Genomic DNA, 12,338 nt, shown 5'->3' with positions numbered 1-12,338 from the left:
TTTAGAAGCTCAAGGGAGAATTGACATGGCTCCTGTGTCCAGACGTTCGTTGACTCACTTTCCATCCAGTTAGGGAGCTTTGTGATGCTCTTGCCGACTTGTATTGAGACCTCTGTTCCTCTGTTCCTGCCCAGAGTTCAGAGGAAGAGCTGTCAGATTTATCATCCAGGAATTCTGCTGCATGGGAGGAGATGCACTTAATCTTCGGAAGGTTCTCAGCACAGGAGATTTTAGGCTCAAGTGTATGTCTCCATACTCTTCTGTTCTCTTGCCTGAAGGTGACTGACCTTGCCTCATGGATAAAGCCAGCCCATCACCCAACCCAAGAAAGCCTCTGCTCACTGTGACCATGGGCCCTTTCTTTTCCTTCTGAAGCCTTTCCTGGCTGCGTGAGCCTGCAGCGTTCTCCCCAACCCCCATGGTTCAGTGGTCCCCAGGGCACGTTCTCTTGCATTTGCAGTAAGCCGTACTCATGCCGTCGTCACCTGGCAACTCTTCACTGACTGTGCCTCAACTGCTGGCCAGGTGGGTAGGGGGTTCGGGGAGCAGGATCGGAAGCTCAGGGCCTGGGAGGATGACCTTGGGCTGTCACCTGCGTGAGAAAGTGCCGCCCTGCAGCTCCCTCTTCCCTTCACCTTTCGCCTTCCCCTTTCTCAGTAGGAGCAAAAGCAGAAGGTCTTCTGACTGCTGACAGATAAGTGTGTTTTGGGTCATGGGAAATCAGGAAGCGGTCCAAGGAAAGCAAACTGCCAGCACGCTGGCCTGCGGCCTGCGGAGGAGATCCAGGGCTAATGGGCGGGCCTGCAGTCCCCATGCGTCCTCTGCTTGGGTGAAGGGCCAGCCCTCCAAGTCAGTTCAGGGCCTGCCTTGTCTCACACCTTCCTTGTGAGTTAGCCAGAGACGGACCCCCGTGTCTCTGGTGGCTTTTTCTTATGTTCTTTTTCTTCCTAAGCTTAGGACCAATCAAAACCACCAGGAGTCTGAGGAACTCCGACGGGTTTGGTGGGGTGGGGGGGTGAGGGGTTGGTGTAGAGCCTGGGTTTGTGTATGCATCCCTGCCAAGACGCTGAGAGAAAGAAATCAGCAAGTCCAAAGGAAGAAGTGGTCCAGGAGGGGTTAAAGGCTGTGAAAGCCCTGATGTGGGGGGAAGGAGGCTGCCTGGAGGCAGTGTATGTGGAGCACTTTCCCTGTGTAGCAGCTTTTGCACGTGACCTCACTTAGTCCCTGCCCAGCCCTTCAAAGAGTAGGGATTATGGTCCCCATTTTACAGGTCAAGGTACTGAAGCTCAGGAGGCAGGTAACTTGCTCAGGGTCAGGGGGCTGTAAGTGTCAGCATTAAGCTTTGTGCCCAGAACCCCTCCCTCCAGTCCACAGGCCCGAGATTCATTTTGAAGAGTACAGCCCTCTCCTGGTCCCGTTTCCCTATCTTCACATCAAGCACCTGCCCACCTTCCCTGCCTCTTTGTCCACTCCTACCCCCCCCCCCCCACACACACACATTCTCAGGACAAACACAGTTGTCTGCCTTGGCCCTCCTGGCCGTGATGGGACAGGAACAGGTCCCAGAATCCAGCTCTTGGGGAGACCTGGCAGGATCCTGCAGATCCCTAAGCAGCCTCCCAGAGGCCCCTGCACGTGGCTCAGGAGCACAGCCCACCTCAGGTGGAGGGGAGATATTCTCCAGAACCCTGCAGCTGTGCACACCCCTCCCAACTGTGACCCAGGCCCACCCTCAGCCGCCTCCCTGACCAGGTGCCCAGCTCTTCTCAGGACCGAGGCAGGCAGAGGAGGAAAGAAACTCTGTCCTCCAGCAACAAGCCTGGCCTTGGGTCCCTTGGCCTCTGCTCTGCTTCCAGCAGCCATTCCCTCCTCCAGGCCCGGCCTCCCTTCTCAAGCAGACTGTGCCCATGAAGAACTTGAGGTCCAGAGTCAGACACTCCTGGTCTGCTGCCTCCAGGTTCCCTGGCTTTGAGCACCACAGGCCCCAAACTCAGTTCCCTCCCTCGTACAGAAGAGACAGGGACGGCACCTCTAGGGTTGTTAGGAGGATCAGATGGAAATGATGTGGAAAGCCTTCCATGGAATTGCGTGGTTTTGGTGATGTTCCCCCTGAGCTGTGAGGTCAAGGGCCACACTGTGATGTCTACTGCCACGGGCCCTGGTTCCTTGCATCTTGTAGCTCAGTTGTGTTCGCCAACGAAAATCCCACCAGATGCCCAGATGATACTGAGCTCAAACTCACGCACGGAGACTGTCCCTGACCCACAGAGCATCTTTGCCAGTACTTGCTTTAGAACAGGTGCTCTGTGGTCAGAGTGCTTCGGGGATCTGTGGCAGGTTTATCACCAACCAGGAGATACGATACCTGGTATCTCAAACCGAGAACAGGATATGGTGATAACAGTTAAGGTTAGAAAGCCACCTTGTGCTTGGGTTAACCTAGCATCTCCGCCTTCAGACAAGTACAGAGTTGTCAGGTACCCCGGGCCATCTTAGCCAACGTTTGGGGGAAGAGAAAGAGGTTATTCACTGGGGTTCCAGCCCTAGCTCTGCTGTGTGAGCTTTGGCAGGTAGTAATGTCTCTGAACTAGTTTCCTCATCTGGAAAACAGGGATGATAGTACCAGGCGTCCTACCAAACGGCATTGGGAGTTACCGTGGACCACAAAGGACTGGGCCTGTGGAAGGGGTGCTGCGCTGAGAGAACGAGGCTAGAGCCAGCGCCCCGGCCACTCCTGGGCCCTGTGCTCTTTGCTCCGCCTCCACCCCTTCAGCACGGGCAGCTTCTGTTTTTTCTCTCCTGCAGCACCATTTCCTCAGTCCAGAATGCTCACTGAGAATCCCGGGCTTCTGGCTCCAGGTAGCCCCTGGAATCAGGTTCACCCTGTGTTCACCACATCTCAGACAGTGTGGCCGTCATGGTCTCTAACCGCCCTGCCCCCGGCCTGCAAGTGCAGGGAACCTGGTCGGGGAGGAGACCCTGAGGCCGCATGTGAGGCCAACTGGACTCACCCAGGGTCCACACCCAGCCTGACCCCCTCCCGCCAGTTTCCCCCACACCCCAGGCTGCTTACGTCAAGCACTGGTGCATGGGAGCAGAGGGGAGAGCCAAGGGGAGAAGGGTGGGTCTGAGCTTGTGCTCAATGGGGCTGTCTCGTGGATGAGTGAAGTCGAGAGTGAAAGCCTTGTTTGGGCTGTGCCCACGTCTGTTGCCCATAATGGTGTGTACCCAGGAGGGTTTTGGGAAAAAGATCTCTACTCCCAAGTGTGAGCAGGTGAGGGCCCAGAGAGTAGAGCCAACGAGTGACTTGGGAGGCAGAGAAGGTGAAAGAAGATTCAGCTGCTGTGCTTTTCCTCAGGACAGGCAGGCAGGCAGGTTCTCCTAAGCTGTGGAAGGGCCAGTGCAAAACCTTTTTGCAAGGAGCCTGGAGAGAGGGCATATAATAGGCCTGGGATGGGGCACGGCCTGATGGGTGCCTGGTCTCCTTTGACTCAGCCAGGCAGGCACCGTTCAGGGAGAACCCAGCGGTCCCAGCAGCCGCCCCTCTGTTGCCGTGACCAGCAGCCCCCAGCGTGGCTTGGAGTGCACTGTCCGTGCGTCACAGCGCTCCTGGAAGGAGGGCCGTTGTCAGCTTGGGGTGTGCATGGTGAAATGGGCTTGAGGAGGCTGCGGGGCTTGTCCCAGGATGGACAGATGTGGAGCTCTCTCCGGGGCAGTGACTGAGTCACCCCAGAGCCCTGCTTTTCCCATCCCACCACACTGCTTTCCTCCGTGGGGACACATGGAGAGGCCGCAGGGCCCCTGGCTCCCCGACTCTTCACTCCTTCCTTCCCAGTTAGGGCCTCTGCCTCTTGTTTTGGGACATTGTTGGGGAGGCCAGGGGCTCGTGGTCCCTCTACCAGAAGTGCTTGACCTTAAGGTGACAGCACAGAGGAGGGTGACCAAAACTCCCCCTCTGAAGCCAACGTAAACAAGTTGAAAGTCAGCCTTGTCACCATGAAAAGGGCAGGTTTTGGTGTTCGAGGAGCACTGGGGAGTCCATGCGGCCTGAGCACAGTAAAGCCGCTCTCCCCGCGGGTGCATTTAGGCACGTGTATGAAGCAGTCGGTGGCCCTGTAGGCCCTGCAAGGCTGGCCTGTGCGCAGCTGGACTGTGCCGTGTGCCTCTGGAAGGCACGAAGCCGACCCTGCCCCGCCCCGCCAGTGCACAGGGAAAGGCAGGCGGCTCACGTTTTGTGTGGCTGGTTCTTGAGAGAATAACAACTACCACCATTTTGGGGGCCCTTCCTCCCACAAATGCAAACCGTGCTAAGTGTTTGTGTGCACCCTCTGCAGTCCTCGCACGCCTGCCCTGAGAGGTGGTACTGTTACAGTCCCCGTTTCACCAAAGCGGAAGGGATTAAGAGATGACCAGCTGGCCTTACCCACTCGTGACTCGGGTCTGTCCAAGCTGCGAAACCTCACTGTTTGGCCCTTTCTGGCCCACCTCCCTGAGCGCTCTTCTTAGCTGTTGTCAGCAGGTTCTCCATATTTCAGTGAGTGATTTTGTGACATGTGAGCCAAAAAGGCCACTTTTAAGCCTGTTGAGCAGGTTGCTGGGATCTAATAAACATGCTAAAACTCTGCCTCATTCTGTGACCACATCTCAGAGGTAACAAACGCACCTCTCGTTCTGGGCAGGAGGTTGAAGCCACAGTTGTTGTCATTGGTGTATTGATAGAGCAGTGCCCTGAAAGTTGACAGTTTTAACTTATTTCCTGTGCTCTGAGCCCACAAGTGATCACTTTTGGTATATTCAGGAATACCACAGTAAGGTGGAATGTGCCTAAGGATAAAAGTAGTTTGGAGACTTTTAAAAAGTTTTATTTCTCAGTCATGAAAATCATGCTGTTTGAGATGTGTGTGTGTGTGTGAGGCATTGGATAAATTCAGGTTTTAAACGAGCAGACCCACCGAAGATCCATTTCAGAGGTGCTGCTTAGACTCACGACAGTCTTAAACTCAGCTTCGCACATTCTTCTAGCATTCTGTGGCCCGCTGGAATCCTCAGCCGACCCTAATTTGCTTTGGCCCATTCATATTCCCTGGTGCTAGTCCTTCCAGGATTAATCAAAGAGAACATAAAGCCCCTGTCTATATAAAACCAAACCCACAAGGCGTGGCAGAACCTGAGCTCGTTTCTGTTGGGTGCCTGGTGATGGAGGTCTGAGTCACAGTGTCAGCACTGGTTTTCATGGCTGCTTTAATCTCCCCTGCTTCCCAGTCAGCAGAAGAATCTTCTGAACTTGGGAGCCCGGAGTGTCACCTGCCATCAAGACCTTTGTTGGCCAGGCCCCCCTGTTCAACCCTTAGTCCCATTCCCATTCCCATTCCCATTGAAGGAGAACCTGGGGTCTTGAGAATCACACGTCATTCCCTGGTGTCAGTATTCTCGGGGTAGAGGAAGGAAAGCTCTGGCAGCTTTCAGCCTCCCCTTTGAGCTTTAGGCCTGGGTGAAAAAGAAGAGGGCACAGTCTGCGCATGCCTGAGAAGAAGCATCCCACCCCAGCTGCACCGTTTGATAACTTCTCCTTGAGAACGCTCATGCTATACACAAAGCCTTAGAGGACACAGCCATGCTCCTGTGACTTCTGAGCAGCCTCTCCAAGCCCAGCAAGGCCTACAGCTGGAAGATGCTGGTCGCCTCCATGTTGCGAGAGGCTGAAGCAGTCCTGGAAGTGTCCTCTGAACACTTGCGTTGGCTTGAGACACCCAGGTAAGGGAGGCAGCCAGCGTCTTTCACAAGTTTCCAGAAGTTCTTCCGAAACTTCAGGCCAACAAAGGCATAGAGCACAGGATTAAGGCAGGCACGCAGGTAGGCGATGGCCTCTGTCACTGTGATGGCATAGTGAAAGCTAGTCATGGCGTGGTACTCCCAGCTCATGCTGCGAATGAGCTTCACGAGGTTGAAGGGCGTCTGGGTCAGCAGGAACACCGCCGCCACCAGGAAGATGATCTTCAGAGACTTGTGCTTCTGGAAGCCTCGGGCCTGAAGCAGTGTCTTGATTATGACTGAGTAGCAGACAATCATGGCAAGCAATGGCAGGAAGAACCCCAGTGTCATCTGGGTGGCCAGAACCATGGTGGAAATCTCCTCGTTGTGATAGCCGCAGACAGGCTTGTCAAGGTAAAGGACGTCGCCATAGATGATCTGCGGCAAGGAAACCAGCAGGGAAACTACCCAGATGGACAAGCAGACGGCCTTACCCCAGGCCATCCGCTTGGCCTGCTGGTTATAGGCCTTGGTGGCCTGAACCACTGCAATGAAGCGGTCCATGGTGATGCAGGTGAGGATGAGCATGGACGTGTAGAAGTTCAAAGTGTAGATGCCCAGCAGGGTTTTGCACATGACTTTGCCAAAGACCCACTCGTGGATGCCTGCGTAGGCCCAGAAGGGCAGAGTACAGACGAACACCAGGTCAGCCAAGGGCAGGTTCATTAGGAACACGTCCGTCAGGCTCTTCAGCTTCTGGTAGAAGATGTATATGACCAGCACCAGGGAGTTCCCCACCAGGCCACAGATGAACACCACCACATACACGCAGGGCAGGAACAACTTGCTGAACTGCAGGAAGTGTTCGTGCCCCTGGCTGCTGTCATTGGAAGCGTTGAAGAACCCGGGGTCTCCGTAGTCGTACTCGGCCATGGTGTCTGTTCTGATGGACCCCTGGGAGTCAAACCACAGGAATGATATATATTTGGGGCTGAGGTGATCCCTCCTGTCTTCCCATTGCCCATAGTTAGGGGGCAGATAGTCACCTCCTAAACCCACCCACCGTTCCGCTCAGTAACAGCCCAGTGTACTGGGGACAACCGGTTCTGAGGGGAAACTGCTCAGACAGGACGAGGAACCCTTCACTGGCCCTAAAGTTCTCAGGATCTCACCTGTCTGGGAGACAACACATAACTGACCCCACCCACATTCCATAAAATCCTGTGCTCAATGGCCTTGGAAGCAAAGGTCACCACGTGGTGAACTGGGGAGTGTGTCCTTTTGGAAGAGCTGCGCTGCTCTTCAGTGGGGAGGGCTGTATTCATCTGTCCATGCCTCGCAGAAGGTGCCCACCTAGCCTGTGCCCCATCTTCTGTTAAGTTGACCCCTGGACTACGAATTGTGAAAGCTAAGGCAATATCCCCCTTCCTGGGGGTCCACCATCAAGGAGACTCCTGGAGACCAAGAGGTGTTTGGTCCTTTCTGCCTAGGTGGGCCATCCATCCTGCCTCGTCTTACCGTGATGGGGAGCCGGGGCAGGGAAGAGCCCAGGCTGCCCAGTGCTTTGGCCGAGCGGCTTTCTGACCAGGGAACTGGGCAGTTTTCCTCACGCCCAACCCCAGCTTTCCCCTTCATCTGTCACAGTGTATGACATTCCACCCTCAGGGCCTCTTTGATCTTCAGGAATCTCTTACAAGGTAGATTCCCCCAGAAGGGAACATTGCTTTAGCTTTTATGACCAGCAGTGTAGGGCTGAGGGGTCTCCTTTAACACACGGGAGAGCTGATTGAAATGGGACGTCAGGTGGGTGGGCTACCACAGCAGGGCTCGTGGCCAGCCTTGCAGTGGGACTACTTATAGCAAAGACCAAATAGCTATCTTTCTTGCCTGGGGGTCCCAGCCCTTCAAGGTTATCGCTTCCCTCTGACCCTTCTCTGGGCCCTGTGACTCTGCTGGGGAGCATGGACCAGACACGGGTGATATAATCTGTGGTGTGGGAGTAGGGGCAACTGCGGCAGCATCGGCCTTGGAGGGCCAGGTCAGTCCCTGCCACTGTCCTGGAGGTACTCAATACGCAGGGACTCTTCCAGTGAGCGGTGCCATATCCCACTGGCACCTCAAGGAAATGTTTAAGAAGAGCAGGCATTTGGTTTAGCAAAGTCAGAATATCAACCGGCCAGACAAGGGGTTATAAAAGGAGAGATGATCTTTCCTTTCTGATCTTCTCGGAGACTTTTCTTTTCCTGATGCTGGGTCCTGACAGGAAGGGATTTCAGCCCTGCTGCCACCTTGGTATTTCATGGGCTCAAAGCACCCTTTCTCTCCAAGGAAGAACTTTGTCTTTGGGCTAAGACTACTCAGTGAAAAGTCCCTCCTCCTGGACCACAAAATGTTGGATCTCTAAGGGTGAAAGGCCAACTCATGGGCATTGTGCCCCACCAGCTCTGGGGTGCTAGGTTAAGTGGGTCAGACGATGCTCTGTGGGTGTTACTGCTTCACATGGGGACAAAAATATATTCTTCATTCTTCATTATTTAGAATGTGTCATTAAAAGTAATGTCAGATCTCCATTATTGTTTGACTTCTCTTGGCCTTTAAAAAAAATTCTCCTGGGACTTCCCTGGTGGCACAGTGGTTAAGAATCCTCCTGCCAATACAGGGGACACGGGTTTGATCCCTGGTCTGGGAAGATCCCACATGCCGCAGAGCAACTAAGCCTGTGTGCCACAACTACTGAGCCTGTGCTCTAAAGCCTGTGAGCCACAACTACTGAGCCCACATGCCACAACTTCTGAAGCCCGCATGCCCTAGAGACCGTGCTCCGCAACAAGAGAAGCCACCGCAAGCAATGAGAAGCCCACACACCACAACAAAGAGTAGCACCCACTTGCCACAACTACAGAAAGCCCACGCAGCAACGAAGAGAGCCAAAAATAAATAAATGAATGAATGAATGAATTAATAATTCTCCTACTAAGGCTGTTGCTGCATCCTTAGGCTGGCATTGCAGTTTCCTCAAAGGACCCATGCAAATTCATTTGTAATAATTGGTAAACTAAACAGTGTTTAACAGATTGGGACTGCACAGTTCTGTGCAGATAGAGTGTTAAAAATTACTTTCCCTTCTAGAAATATTAAAAGCATTTGTTTCTTTATTTTCTCTAACCAAAGTCCTATGTTGATTTGTGAAAATTAAAAAGAAAGTAATATATACAACTTTGGAAATAGTGTCTGATAATAAATAAGCAAAGTATAATTTAGGCATAAAACAGAATATGACTGAAATGTTTAGGAAGTGCCTTTAATGATTTTGAAAAATGCAATACATTTTAAAAAATTTTTTATTGGAGTATGGTTGATTGACAACATTGTGTTAGTTTCAGGTGTACAGCAAAGTGAATCAGTTATATATATATAACTGGTATATATAAGTTATATATATATAAGTGAGATATATATATATATATATATATATATACACACACATATATATATACTCTTTTTTTTAGATTCTTTTCCCATATAGCTCATTGCAGAGTATTGAGTAGAGTTCCCTGTGCTATGCAGCAGGTTCTTATTAGTTATCTATTTTACATATAGTAGTGTGTATATGCCAATCCCAATCTCCCAATTTATCCCTGCCCGCCCCCCCGCAAAATGCAATGTAATATTGGCTGTTACTATTACAACGAATAGATGACAAAGTGAATGTAAAATTGATCATGATTCTCAGCCTTCTTTGATCATAAACCCCTTTGAGAGTCTTATTAAAGCTGTAGCTCTTTTCTCTCAGTAATAATGTACAAACATGCCTGCAACTCCAGGGGTTCATGAACTCTTTAAATCCCTCTGCCCCATATTCTATAGACTTTGTTTGCAAATCTGTGATAAGCTATATGATTTTTTTTTTTTTTTTTTTGAGGTACGCAGGCCTCTGACTGTTGTGGCCTCTCCCGTTGCGGAGCACAGGCTCTGGACGCGCAGGCTCAGCGGCCATGGCTCACGGGCCCAGCCACTCCGCGGCATGTGGGATCTTCCCGGACCGGGGCACGAACCCATGTCCCCTGCATCGGCAGGCGGACTCTCAACCACTGCGCCACCAGGGAATCCCAAGCTATATGATTTTGACTATATTTTTTAAAACATAGAAAAATGATCAGATTTTATCAGCAGTTCACCCCTGGCTGGTAGAATTAGGGGTGACTTATTTCCATTCCTCCTTTATATTTTTCTGTATTTTCTGAAGTAGCTACAGTTGTATATTGACATATATGGAGAAAAGAAAGTAAACCATAATCTAAGATAACAGCCTGTCTTATAAAATGGAAAAGAAAAACAGAAAAAGAGATTAGTCAATGAACACACACAGTGACTACCTTATCTCCTGGGGAGGGTCTAATTATGCCATTACTACCAGCATCATCTTACAAGCATCATCTTACAGAACGAGGTTGTCATAATCCTCTCCTCGGACCCTCATGGCAGCAAATAGCAGAGATGGAGTTTGAGCCAAGGGCAGTTGAGCTTGAAAGCCTGGGCATTTGACACCGTACCGTGCTGCAGGCAGGACTCTGAGAATCCCAACAACCTGGAGTTAGCCCCTCTTTTAACTATAAAGAAGACCAGTGACTCACCAGTAGAGATGCTCTTTCAGTTTGTTCCTGAGATGAGGTTGCTCACAGCAGCAAGGTCGGCCTCTGCCTCTCTGATGTGGTCCGTGTTTCCGTTGAGTAATTTTTAAGAGCCCTCGGTTGGTGATTATAGGAGACCCAGCCCTGCCCAATCTTGCAGATCAGAATCCACATGACCAGCCTGCACCCATGTAATTTGGGAGTCAAAGAGACGAAGCAGTGGCTCTGATGCTGCACACCCCCTGCAACCTGGCTGGGGTCTTACTCTTTTGCCAGGATCCAAGAGGGTTTTAATTTGTAAACTGAAGGGGAGTGATATGCAGTGTCTGGTAGTCCACTGAAGATGGTGGCATTTGTACCCTAAAATTATTTCATTCACTGGTCGTATGTCTCTTTGGGGCAGTTTGGGCCTGGACCAATGCAAAGTCGATGCTATGGCCTGGGTTCCCTGTGTGCCTGCAGCTCCAGTATACGTGACAGCCCTGATTCTCATACCAGTCCTGCAAGTAGGTATTACACCATTTTATAGATGAGAATACGGAGGACTGTAGCCAAAGAACAGCCCCACGGACTCACAGCTAATAACTGCCACTTCCAGGATACGAACCCGGGTCTCCATCGTTGCCAGACCAGTGGACCAAATGGCTTCTAGATGATGGGCCTGCCAGAGGGCCAGACACAGCCCTTCCTTCTAAACCCACACCACTCAGACAGTGCTCACCGCCCTGCTTGTCCAGGCTAGAATCAACAGTGAACAGGCTGAACCAAATACTGCAGGTCAAAGCACCCATCTTTCTGAAAGAAGTCTTCTGAGACAAGACATTCCTTCACAGTGAGCCAGCCTGACATCTTGGAATCTTTAAGCTTTGAGAGATGAGTATTTCCCAGAGACAAACAAACCGTGTCACTTAGGACCAGTTCACAGGGTGATGTTAGAAGGGGCTGAACCTTGTCAGACACACTGGCTCAGCCATGGTCGTCCCTCTCAGCAATCGCTTTCCCTCCATGGGGAAGAACAGACCTCGGCCCGGTGCCCTCCGTGACCACATACATGCTTGGGAAGGAGGGGTGATGTGTACCTTAGAGAGAGCGTGACCATACTTGTCATAACCATTCTCCAATGGAAAGTTCTCCGATGGAAAACTTGCAACTAAATTAGATGATAAGAGCCCCTCACAATTTGGGGTCAGAATTTTATTTCAACCACTTTACAAAATGCCTTCTGTTGTCTTCCGATTTGTAGTGCTCATTGCTTCTCTTTGAAACAAAACTCTGAACTTCTTAAGGGCAAGTACCCAACCATATGTCTTGGGTTTTTCCCAGAATATGTAAACATTTCCGAAACAGAATCGGGGGAGAGTAAAAGTGCTGTGGCAGCCGTGCCCCCTGCAGATTCTCAGAAGTCAGACTGTGTTGGCCTGCTTCCTTTTTCTGAACACCTGACATTCTGGAGCCAGGGCCCTGCGTAGGACGGCAGTTCAGGACGCAGGGATGAGGCGGTTGCTGCTGGTAGAGGAGTAACTGCCAGGTGGTGGTGGGTGGCGGCGGCTGTGGAGGATGAGTTGGAAAAACCCTCAGAAAAGCAGCCTAACCAGAGGACGGCAGGCGGCAGGCCAGTTGTCAGGACGGGCATGTGGGTCTGAGTGTTTTGGTCAGCCCATAGTTACCAAGTAATCAGAAATCAACACCAGAAGCGATCTTCTTCACTTGGTTTTTAGGCAAAAAGGAAAACAATGACTACAAGAAAAACTACTAGGAATTTAACAGTAAAATAGAAAGATGCACCCAAGCCCCGCAGTGAATGTGGCCCACCGGTGTGGCTCAGCCTCTCCTTCCAAACCCGAGCTGTTCAGTAGAGCCTTCTGAGATGACAGGCGTGTCCTGCATCCAACACAGCGGGCACTAACTCCTGTGGCTGTTAGGCACTCAAAGTGTGGCTAGTGCAACAACAGAGCC

General features: G+C 51.5%; 2 protein-coding genes across 7 annotated transcripts in view; one reads left to right on the top strand and one right to left on the bottom strand.

Moving 5' to 3' along the window:
- FYCO1 (FYVE and coiled-coil domain containing 1) overlaps positions 1-12,338 on the top strand; it is a 92,691-nt gene that overhangs the window by 55,268 nt on the left and 25,085 nt on the right. The window contains exon 15 of one of the 6 annotated variants that reach the window (XM_029242016.1): positions 9,674-10,394. The exons of 4 other annotated variants lie outside the window; for them this stretch is intronic. In XM_029242016.1, the coding sequence (XP_029097849.1) occupies positions 9,674-9,689 (16 nt within the window). In that variant the 3' untranslated portion in view covers positions 9,690-10,394. Of the gene's footprint in view, positions 1-134; positions 969-9,673; positions 10,395-12,338 lie in introns of those variants that run through there. One more of the 6 variants, XM_029242015.1, reaches the window with a different exon arrangement.
- On the bottom strand, positions 5,604-10,459 carry CXCR6 (C-X-C motif chemokine receptor 6). Its single transcript, XM_029242018.1, has 2 exons — positions 10,386-10,459; positions 5,604-6,705 (listed from the first exon to the last, which is right to left on the bottom strand). The coding sequence occupies exon 2, from the start codon at positions 6,682-6,684 to the stop codon at positions 5,659-5,661; it is 1,026 nt and encodes a 341-aa protein (XP_029097851.1). The 5' UTR covers positions 6,685-6,705; positions 10,386-10,459; the 3' UTR covers positions 5,604-5,658.

The sequence above is a fragment of the Monodon monoceros genome, unplaced genomic scaffold (genome assembly GCF_005190385.1).
Source record: "Monodon monoceros isolate NGI ecotype Baffin Bay Population unplaced genomic scaffold, NGI_Narwhal_1 Super_Scaffold_3, whole genome shotgun sequence".
NCBI classification, from domain to species: Eukaryota; Metazoa; Chordata; class Mammalia; order Artiodactyla; family Monodontidae; genus Monodon; species Monodon monoceros.
This window is presented reverse-complemented; position numbering and strand designations above follow the sequence as displayed.

Coding starts and splice junctions, on each gene's coding strand:
- CXCR6 (XM_029242018.1), bottom strand. CDS start 6,684: ATGGCCGAGTACGACTACGGAGACCCCGGGTTCTTCAACGCTTCCAAT.